Here is a 12233-nt window from a genome sequence, read left to right on the forward strand (position 1 = left end):
AGAGAGAGAGAGAGAGAGAGAGAGAGAGAGAGAGAGAGAGAGAAAGAAAAACTGAGGGAAACAGAGACAAACACGTAGAGAGAGAGGTTGAACGCTCGTGGCGTTTACGGTTTGCTGCTCCCGTCTCGTTCCTCTTCGCTGGCTAACCGTTATACAACATCCGCTCTGCCATAATGCTCTCCCGCTAGAGTCCCAGGTCCCATTGTTCATCGTTATACAATCATTCCCCGCGAGCAGTACGAAATTCAATACGTCCGCTGCGTGCGCGCTACAATATTGCAAACTGAGAACCGACGGTCGAACGATCAACAACGACGAGAGAGGACCTCTCGGTCATTCTACGATGAGAGAACAACTCAATTTATCGATACAGCATGGAGAAATTACGCATACGAACGCTGCCGCTCATTAATGTTGCCCGCGGCCGCTCCTGTTACCGACAGCGGACTCAGTGGTACTCAACACATGCATAATGAAACATTTTAATATTAATTTTGATATAAGATTGAGATATTAATACAAATTATTTCAATGAAATATGTTACTTAAATTGTAACATTAAGTTTCATTTTAATTATATAATTCGCTCTATAATTGTTTAATCTGTTTCTAAATATTGTATATAAATGAATATTTATAATTGGCTTAAACAGAACACGTTAACTTAAGCACGAACATATTGCAAAAACAAAATTATAACAAGATTGTGAGCTATAAAGTTCAAAATATATATTGCTATATTTTTTACCAGTAGAAATTATTATTTATCAAATTAGAATTGATATCCTACAATGATAAGATTAGAAATATAATTTATATATATTCAAATTTATTAATATATGTATTCAGTCGACTTCTCATTACATTTTGATAATAAATAAGAAAGCATTATTAAATTTATATCATTCCTTTATCACGCACAAGAATTAGAATGAGACTCGCTGTAGCAAACAACGTTTTCGCATGACTATACGAAGTTACTTGTGTTTCGTGTTTATGCTCACGCAAGATGACTCTCAGTTTCCCTTCACGTAACGCGATCTAATAGTTGTACAGTCATTCGATAACGAAAAACCTTGTATTATTTACGACACAGTGCGTGCATTAACGCCAACAACAAGCGCTACCGAACAGTCGTTATTACAATCCGTTTGTTTGTTTGCATAACATGTATCCAACGTGTTAGAGGCCAGTCACATAAATTAAATTCAACCACCCACTTGCGGAGAACTCGAACAATCACGAACTCAAAATTTTGACCGCCACTCCTCCGCAACCCGCTCATGCCCGATCGGCAGTTCCGTTCCATAATGAAGTGGTTACACGTCTGTCTGACTAATAAATCGTTAGTCAATGTTGCCCCATTTTGTATACGATTGGGATTTACGGTTAGCTTGGCTATGCAGGCAATTAGATGATTGAATACGAGGCAGTGCATTCTAACTCGCTTTCGAGCAGCATTGGTATGTAGAAATGTAATTTTGCGATAATAACGAGACCATCAATATTGAGTAAAATCTATCGATATTCATGGCACCACTATCATAATAGTTAAATAAAATTCACATTTCGCAATTCATATATTAAATAAAATGAATATTTTGTAAGCCAAACATTTTTTGCCCTCAATGTGTGAAAAATTTAATGTTCAATATACTAAAAGCCAAAATAATTAATCAACGTTGCTCTCTTTTCATAACTAAGAAATAGTAGATTTTCTTTCTTTGTTAATCGCGGTATACTGCATTTTACGAATCTTTTGGAGAAAAAAATGTTTAATAAAAGAACAATAACAAAGAATAATAACAAAGATTTTCACGATTCGAATAAAAGACGTACAAATGCAAAAGTTAATAGGAATGCACCTGAGTCCGTATTTCGACGACGATCTTCGGGCACGCGCAGATTTCCTCGGCGATCGAGTATCGATCCCGCATCGTCTCCTCGGGCAACCACGATAACAAATTCGGCCGAGAAAGTCTTTCCCGCCGCGTCGCGTCGGTGAGTAAGGAGGTCAGAACGAATCGACACGGGACAATGGGAATCTCTCGACGTTGACACTGCGACAACGAGAAGATTACTCGCAAAAAAGAAACAAGCTGTCCAGTTCGTTCCGCTCGTAGCTTAATTATCGATACGCGCATCTGCGCGAATTCATGAAAGCGTTCCGTAATTTACTTGGCGAAAGTTGACGAAAATACGTTTGCAACTAAATTGTAACAACTTGAAACAACTTAGAGTCTCATTGTGTTCGCTCACTACATCGTTATGAAATTATTCATCGCATTACAATACGCTTCTTATAGAGATTAAAAACATCGTGCTAATTTAAATTTGAAATAATTTAAAATCGTGGGAAAATATTGCGAGAACTTCCGTGGAACACTTCGTCTCTATTCTATATTTCTAAAATAAGCACCTGTCTGTTTTCTTACTATTTCTTTTTACCTATATATTTAATATTTTGCATAATAAAGATATGATTCATTGAATATATTTAAAAGATAAAAATTACAAATTATAATATATGCTAAATATGTAATAAATATTTAAATAATTATAAGTAAATATTTATGAAATGTAAACATATATTTATTCTCAATACAAAAACTATTAATTTTATTTAACTATTATTTTTTTATTGCGTAAATATTAATTTACTATAAATACATATTTTATATTTTTTAGTATTATCCAAAAAATATGTTAAGATTTAATAAATTTTTGTATAGGTGTTAATTTTCATATTTTCTTTTATATCATATTCTGCGAAATCATCGTTATTACTAGGTGTTACTATAATTAGTAACGATCAATACATTAAGCTAGTACATACTAACATACACTGCTTAATTAAGTCGTTCAATTAGTAGATTGTTTACGTATAGAGGAACTGCTCTCGCAGATACTGCTAGTTTCTCTCTCTAGGCTAATTACTCGCTCAAACAGAATTCAAGAAAGATCAGATCGAGATATTCCCCGACTGAGAGGAGAAGTAAACAGGGCGTGTGTTCTCACGGCGAATTTTCTACGGAAACGGCAGCTCATTTCGGACGCACGTCATTGCAAGTGCAACTGCACGCGAGAATTGTAACCTCTTTACAATGTAAAAGTATAATAATGCTGGTTTACGTAATCACAACGATTGCAGTGCAGAACCGCGAGTTTTCTTGCGAAACGAGTGGTGTGCTCTTCTAACGAAGAAAAGAAAAAGGCCAGCGAGAGGGTTATTGCACTCAAACAAACTCCATTCCCGAATATCTAGCGTTGCCGTAACTTACAGCAATCATTCCAAATCGCTAGACTAAAGCAACCATCTATCGAACTTAAATTGGTTTAATATTCATATAAATCTATATTCACGTTTCAAAATTCTGAGAAGAACTTAATTCTTTAAATTAAAAAAAAATACATTCCCAAAATTAAATAAAATGCTCATAAAAAATGCAAAAGTATAAAGGGTATTCAACTTTATCTTTAGAAATTACTCATTTATCATGATTTAGATTATTGAAAGAGATATACTCCGTATTATTCCATTAACATATTATTAACTCTACGTAACATTATTAACATATTATTAACTGTACATTATGCCCTTTGTATTAACTCATATTATGATCATTATGTGTACGATTATATTCCAGTAAAACAAACGACAAACATTAAACATGATAAATGAATACATGTAAAACAATAGAGAAGACTTTCCAATAATAAAATCGGTATTTTTAATACTTATAGGTCACTTTTTTAATATTTAGTGACTATTATTTCAAATTCAAATTCTAATCAAGATTTTATGTCAATTTTGCTATTTTAAAATTCATCTATTATTATCATAGCGAGCATATTCTATATTCATCATGTATCCCACTGCCACATTTACTCGGATTCATTCTATATTTTGCTTAAATTTGTCCCGAACAGATAAGTTAAACGAGAGAAGATCGTTCGAAGCAAGATTAAACTTTCAGTCACGTTTATCGATTCACTCGCGCCTTCATCGTCAATTTCGTGAAAACCAAGACTTCTGTCGCTTAGCGACCGTCGATCGTCAATCTCGCCAACCCCATATCGGATTCGTGGCAAATCGATTTAGCAAGGTTCCTTTACCACCAACACATTCCAGCAAACAAATCCCATCGCCAGGAAGACGAGAGCGGTCAAGGAAAGAGGATTATTCTTTGACGTGCGATGACTTCCTCCCGACTCCCTTCCTCATAACTGCTAAACATCCAACTTCCGGTATTGGTTAAAAAAGTTTAAACATCACCGATGATGACCACTGAAGCGGACAGATTTTTTATTTTTATTTCCCTCAACCACGATGATCGATCGTTTAAGTTGCGCACGCGGTAACAGCTGCTCGTAACGGTCCAAAGATTTCAGAATTTCCCGCTCACAAGTGTTAAACACGGTAAATCGTCTGTAACCGCTAGCGCCTTTTTTAAAACGCGAGATAAGTAATATAAAAAATATTTCTACGTGTCACGCGTATACTCTCTCCGCTTCCTACGATAAAATAAATTCTATAACATTGAAGCAGCAGTAATGAGAAATCGCGAGAATTAACTTGTGCTTTACGAGTCATGGTACTAATTTTATAAATAAACTTCTTCAGAATATGTACTTATATATTTTATTAATTTTTTAATATTAAGATAAAATATTTATAATCTAAAAATGATTAGATTTAGAGAAATATAAATAACGATTTTTAATTTCATTAAATATTATTGTTTCATTAAAAGTTCTTATTTTAGAAAATATAAAAACGTTTTATATAAATTATGTACATTTTCTAAATCATGTGCATATTTTGTAATCGTAAAATTTCAGTTACAGAAATATTTTGAATTTTTTCAATACGTGATTTTTATTGAAACGATTATAATTATTAAATTATACCTTTGATTTTATATAATTTGTCAGTTGCATATTTTAACTTAACTCTTGATATTCTTAACGTATGTGATTTTACACCATAATTAAAATTAAATGTAAAACAATATTTTAATAAAAGCATATGTAACGAATCATTTACATCTCCAAAATTTTAAACATTTTGAAAAATAAAGAAAAATTTTTTAAAACATTAACAAACAGCTCAAAAGGTACACGGAAAATCTCGGCGTGAGAAGCGAGAGTCTCTTAACCACGTACTTTTTTTGCAGTGCATCCACTTTCTGTATCAGTTTTCTCCCACGACAGTCGACCGAGAGATCGAGTTCTACTTTCTAACTACAGCAGCTACCGACTTCCTAGCGGGCAACTTGATTCGATCGTGAAATTATCAAGAGTCGATAAACGAATCAACTGCGAGAGGCATCGTGTTCAAAGTTTCCTCGTGACTTTTACCAATACAACGTGACACATGAAAAGCGAAAGAATCATGCAGATTACTTCGAGCATAACTAACACTATCAGAAATTAATTATTCAAATTATATAATTATATTCTTCTTTTAAATTCAATATAATAAAAACATCAAATAAAAATTAAATCTCTTCAAATCTCAAAACTAAAAGATTACAAAATTATACATTTTATAATATATTACACGATCCAAAATAAATCAATAAAAAATCCATTTTATAAGTTTATAGATCCAAAATTATTTGTGTGAAAGATAGTTTTATAATTATCTCGATACACATAAATGATAAGTATAATATTTAAAAATTATATCAGGAGTTTTCAAAATGTACTTTTTAAATAATATATAGTACATTTAATTTTTGTCGTGCTAAAAGCGTCGATGACTCGTCGAGCAATCATAAGCCGCGAAAAACAAGAATAATTCTCTTATAAACTTTCCACTCTCGTTCACATCACGCTTATTACGCTTCTCTTCCCTTCCTACCTGTATACTACAATTTCAAAGATTTCTCCGTATAACTGCGCGTATTTATTCCGCTTTCGTTCCCAGCCGAGATTTCGGTCCATCCGAATGCATTAGCGTGCAGCTTTGAGAATTCGAAGCCCAATTCCCTATTTGCTTTTCGCACGGAGCAGACAGAAAGAAGGACGAAAACGAGAGCGAAAGAAATAGCAAGGGGCGGCCTAGCCAGCCAGTACTTTTTATGCATGCACCTGCACACATCGATAAAGGTTAACGCATAATGTGGACTCCACCGTCCCCGCTTTTAAGAGGATAATACCGTTGTATGTATACTCGAGCGCGATCGTTCGTTTGCCTAACGAATTCAAAATATCTTTGTGGATTTTTTCACGCGCCGCTGCACTTTTGCAGTGTGTCTCGTCGGCGGAGTAACGTCTGTAAGTGAATCTTGAGAATTATGGCACGCACTGAGTGCAGTCACACACGTGCACCGCAAAATTTCAGCGAAATCAAAAGATATCGATTGATATAATGAGAACATACGCGGTAAACATATAGATATTGAACCTAAATTGAACTACTTGTCTTTTTAGCATACATTGTATAACTGAATTTTTATGGCCTCTATATCCTTTCAAAAATTTATTAAAAACTGTATTTAGTTGAAATATTATACGATCAATTAATATTGTAATATAAACAAGAAATATTTTTTTAGAAACCTTCTTATCATATCTTACGATAAAAATTATTACATTACGTAAAATGAATACAACTTTATCGAATTAAGAAAAACAATGAAAATATAATAATTTTTATTAACTATTGTTATTTGGAACATATGTTTCACTAACATGCAAAATTGTAATGTTCTAAATAATATTATTACTATTAAAACTAATTAAAGTGATTATTATGCCATACGTACTCAAGCTACAATTCTGTTTTGAAGTTAATACCGCGTTATTGTAGACGTCAACTTTCGTAGGACATCGACGCTCGTATTAAAAGCCATAACCTGTTCGTGAATTTCATTTTCTCGATTAACAGGGAAAAGCATGAAAGCATTTCCTCGTTATAATCACGAACTCGTCGCACAGCGAACGCGTCGTCATCCAAATGAAAGACTGACTGAAATATGAAATTTTCCGCGACAAAACAATAGTTCGAATAAACATTCACTTATTATTTTTCCTATCTGAATTCGTTTTTTGAAACAAACCCGAATGACATGAGTTTAACAAATTCAGAAAGATTATAGTATAATAATAACTTTTTCATGATTTGTTAATTTTACAAATTTTTAATTCATAAAATATACATTTACGAATTAAAAATAAATAAACTTTAGAAAATTTCGGATTTATACGTTCATGTATTCTATTTAATTGATTTATCTTCAATAAAAAAAGTCGTAAAACAAAAGCGATAAAAAATACTTTTCAAGAATAAAATTGCAGAAATATTTGATGATAAATTTAAGAACTTGTGGTAAATGTTACCTGAGATCTTTATTAACAATAAGAAGAAAAATTAAGTTAATAAATTAGTCACAAAGAATTAAATAAGTAAAAGACAACTCACTCTATGTATATATGTACATTATATAATTATAAAGAAAATAATTTCTTCTTTCATAAATAGAGCAATAAAAGCTCTCGCATTAAACTTGCTATAAATAAACTTTAAAACAAATAAGACGCTTTTTGTATAAATAAGCACAACATAAATAGTATTAAAATCAACTTAAATGAAGTAATAAAATTAATGTGTAGAAAGGTTAATAAATGGAAACGTATTTCACGGTTAATTTACAGATTTCTTGATCTATATAAATTTCTAACTTTTCCTCTTGGAAGAAACAATATTTCAGCTGAAAACTTGACAGTGCAAAATGTGATACCCCATGAGCATCTGCTCCATCGTAAACATTGTGTGAATCGATTGACCCTTCGAAGTAAAAAAAAAAAACGGACGGCAGGTTCGTTGGTTACGCTTCGTTGGGGTCGCCACCCGGTACGTTCTGCGACCTAAGTCAAATCATTTGCCCGTATATGTATGCTGCCCACGTATACGACATATACGCGTATATACGCACACACACGTCTTTGGTACCCACGTTACAGTCACGAGGCGTAATCCACCTCCCGCATGATGTGACATAGCGCGAAGCGTGCTGGCGGGCCCTCCTCGGTGGCCCTCTCGCACAGTCGCGGAAAAATCAATAGTGAGCGTAGTGTGGAGCGGCGTGGCGGCGTCACTCTTTCAGGTGGCCGCCTGCCTGTGCCTGTACGAGGAAGGAAGCCAGCCTGGCAGACGAGAGGGCAGGCGGGTGTGCAGGCGAACGAGCGAGCGGGCGAGCGAGCGAGCGAGTAAGCAGCCGTCCGATCGAGCGCACCGGTGAAACCGAGTCACCTGCGAGGCTCACACTCCGTCGTGGCAAGCACGCGATCGAATTCCCGCCTTCCACACCACGAGACGCGTATATGTGTGTGTGTTTATATATGTTTATATTTAATATGTATATATATTTTATATATTTATACACGTATATACAATGCTGCGCAACGACAGCTTTGCGCGGCATTATAATTTATCGAAGTAGCCAGGACTGTATTAATTTATTCCTTCGAAATAATAAGAGCTTTTCAAATCGTAACTCGCCTAAGATTCATCTTTTATAATCAAAGCTGCAGAATTTTTATCCAATTAAGTAGTTTCAGTTAAAGTGAATCAATAATTCAATAAATAAACTGCTGATGAATTATTAGAACTAATATTTGCTTTAGTAATATATATATATATATAATAAAATAATTTTCAAAATTTAATTTGCTTTCCGGAAAATCATTTTTAACTTGATGAATGTATCTATGATGAATGTACTAATAAACAAAAATTCTTTAATACTCCATTTCCATATCTAACTCATAACTTATTAATATTTTTTAATTGTTAAATGTATAATGTTGACAAAGATACATAATGAATGTAAATCTTTTGACATATCTATCACTTTAGTGCAATAATTTGTTACGTATCTAAAGAATGTTGCTTTAAGATCGTAAAAATTTCGAATTTACTTTGAAAGCATACGATAGCGTATGCTATGAAACATTAAAACCCCAAACATTTCAACGAATACAACGTATAAAAATTTAATGTATCGCATCTACGCTTTTTCGCGTGACTCCTATTTTTATGTTCGTATTTTTTCCTGAGAAGTTTTACGACATTCTTGAATATTCTTGACGTATGCCGTTGTTGCAATAAAGTACGCTATACAATAACACGACGCAGAAACTTCGTTGGAGCGGTTTGAAAATTAATATAAAACAAAGTTTCTGCGACTCGCACTGTAAATAACACATAATACTTCTCTACCGAGTTTTCGATCTGAAATCCATACGGCATCGTAAATTAAAAATACGATTTGTTTCCACTCTATGTACAGTTGCGTCGTACAACTGTTTCAACTCTGAACAGTTGCGTCATGCCAGCTGCCCGCTCTACAAAGAATACGTTAGCAATCGCGAAAAATTGCGTAAGATTATATAGTTACGGTTGATCACGAAGAACAAAGGATCCTGATGAATGCGCGTTATATACCACGCGAGCATAATGGATAGTACAATTACATATAATTGTTAACTTCGCGCTTCTCTGTTTCGTAATCGATTTTACATTTTGCTTCTCGATACACAATCATACACTAATTCCAATTAATTCCTAATATCGTTATTAATTATTCATCGGAGAATATCTGACGATCTCCGCTATAATAACATAATGAATCATTATTGAGAACTGTGATGCAAATTAAAGTACCATTTCTAATAATTTTCTATGCGTCGATGATCATTATTTCTCTATCACTCGAGCGAAATCATTGTAATCAATTGATAGAAAACGTCATAAAATATGATTGAAATTGTGTGTTATCAAGGAGAATATTTCAACGTGTACCTGAATTTGTGAAACGTCTCTACCTTAACAATTATAATTATTTATAAACGAAATACGTTTCTAGTCTTTGTTTAATTATTACATTTGCTATGCCTAGCGTTGGACCATTTCGAGCATGCATGATGTATTAAGCTTGCATCGAGTGCATCATTAATGAGCGGCATTCTACACGCGGCGCGGAGGTACGCGCGTGTCAGCAGCCTACGCGAGTACCCCACTACGCGCTTGCGCGCGCTATGACGCGCGAGGGTTGGAACGAGTAACGGAGACAAACGTGTATATACAAACGCGAGCAAGGGGGATGAAGAACCGACCAATATGGCGATAATATAGAAGTGCGAGGGAGAAAGGACGGAAGAAAGAGAAAGAGAGTAATGAGGGGAGAGACGACCAGTATAACCTCTTGATGGAGGAAAAGAAAAGAAGACGCGATATCTGACATTCAGGTATTCCCCTCCTTTGATGCGAAGCGAACGAAAGTAAGGGGTAGGTTCAGGAAGAAAAATATATACATCGATATAGTCTCGTGAAAAAACTAGCATGAAGGCAGTTCAGATCGCGAGTTATGGTGAAGGACGGGTAGGGAAAGAGAGACAGAGGGAGTGCGTCAGAAGGGGTGGATTCCACCCCTTCGGCCATCGTACACGGTACGGACCGGCGGCGCTGCGCTGCGCTGCGCCGCCGCCGTCGCGGCGCCTCAAACAACATTCCTTATACAGAACACCTACCTCGTCTTCGCCGGTGGCCACCGTGTTAACGGAGTCCATGCTCTGCGATAGCGGCGCGTCCATGATGCAGGCGAGTTTGCCGGACGGTCCGGGGTTGCCGGGGGCTGCGGTACGAGCGGGTGGCGGCGATGAATCCACCGTGTCCCGTCTCGGTCGTTTTAAAGCGGGCGGCGTTATGGTTGTACCGGCGAAGACGACGGGCGCCTCCAGGACGTATCACTGGAAAATAACCTTCCCTTCGCAAGAAACACGGGGGCCGCGGCCGCCTCCTCCTCCTCCTCTTCCTCCCCCTCTTCTTTCTTCTCCACGCCTCCTCTCCTTCCCTGATCTGGGTCCTTCTCTCGCCCCTTCAACCGGTTTCTTTTCTCTTCCTTCTGTTTTCCCTTCTTGATTTTTTTCTACTTTTTTTTTTTCTCTTCTTATTCGCGTCCTCTCGCAACCCCGAGCCGACTCACTTCTTCTTCCGTTTCCTGCTGCGGCTTTTCGCCAGCGCCACCACCGACCACCCTACGACGATGTCGCCGTCGTTGCACCTGTCACACGTTGCTGCTGCGAGAGGGTCGTGGCAGCGTAACGACGAGAGAGCGAGAGAGAGCGAGAGAGAGAGAGAGAGCGAGAGAGGGCGAGAGAGAGGGAGGGAGGGAGGGAGGGAGAGAGAGAACGAACGTGCCGTATGTATGAGTGTGTACGAAGCGTGAAACACAGACGAGTGTAGTCTGTTGCGCGCGTTTATGCGCTTGCGAACGGCATGTGTGTACGTGTATACGCCTGGCCTGCAGGTGTTGTTCCCACGCGTCTATTTTAGAGCAATCGATACACCAGCAGCGTGGAGGTGGAGCAGGGTAGCAGCAACGGCGATGTCTTTCCTGTAAGCAGGATGGTGTTCATCTATCGGTGAACGGTGACCCGTGCACCGGCTGAAATGAGTCTGATGACGTCTCGGGTGATGAACTCCAGCGCTGCTGCGTCGCGCGGCTGCACTCTATAACGACGAAGAGGACGACGGCGACGGCGATGATGACGACGAAGACGAGGTTGCGCGAGGCGTACTGATGGTACGACTTGCTACGTACCGAATGGTTGGCACGTAGCGATACTCGGAAAGGCCAGTGACGCTCGTAGGCAATACCAGTGGCAATCGGATAAGGTTTGCAGACGATCGCTTCGTACTTGACGTTTTCGTGCTCCTCTCTCCCTCTCTCCCTCGTGGTAGCTTTCTGTCTCTCGATCACTTTATCGGTGCGCCCTGTATGATGCGCACGTACAATCGCGGGTCGTGGTGAGTTTCATGCGCGAGCGCGGACGTATGCGGCGGCGGCGGCGGCAACGGCGATTTCTTCGACGAGCGCGAGAGCTCCTGGACGTGAAAACGTAATTGAAAGGGATAGGACGGTGTCGAAAAATCAAATACGCGCAACGAAGTCGGAAACGAGAATGAACACACCACCGATCAAGTTTCAAGGCAAGTAAAGAGAGTGGTAGTAATAATAATAAGAATTTTGTTACGTGAACGCTGCGACACGACTGGTACGCAGGTTGCCGACAGACTGACGGAGCGTGAACCAGCGCGATGACGGTGAGACGGACGCGCGGGGTCGCCGTGCCGCGAGGGTGGGGTGGGGGTGGCCCGCGGGCCACTGGGTCGGGGTAGGTGAGTGGGTGGATGGCAGAGTGTGTGTGGGGGGGGGGGGGGG

General features: G+C 37.8%; 1 protein-coding gene across 3 annotated transcripts in view; it reads right to left on the minus strand.

The window, feature by feature from the left end:
• Positions 1-12072, minus strand: part of LOC108783493 (protein couch potato) — a 79740-nt gene extending 67668 nt beyond the window's left edge. For all 3 annotated transcript variants that reach the window (XR_001941025.1, XM_018552073.1, XM_018552064.1), the window contains exon 1: positions 10540-12072. Coding sequence is in view for 2 of the 3 variants with exons in the window: in XM_018552073.1 (XP_018407575.1) it covers positions 10540-10602 (63 nt within the window). In the remaining variant the exon portion in view is untranslated. The remainder of the gene's footprint in view (positions 1-10539) is intronic.
• Positions 12073-12233: the final 161 nt, after the last annotated feature.

Source organism: Cyphomyrmex costatus, unplaced genomic scaffold (assembly GCF_001594065.2).
Source record: "Cyphomyrmex costatus isolate MS0001 unplaced genomic scaffold, Ccosl1.0 scaffold10, whole genome shotgun sequence".
Lineage (NCBI taxonomy): Eukaryota > Metazoa > Arthropoda > Insecta > Hymenoptera > Formicidae > Cyphomyrmex > Cyphomyrmex costatus.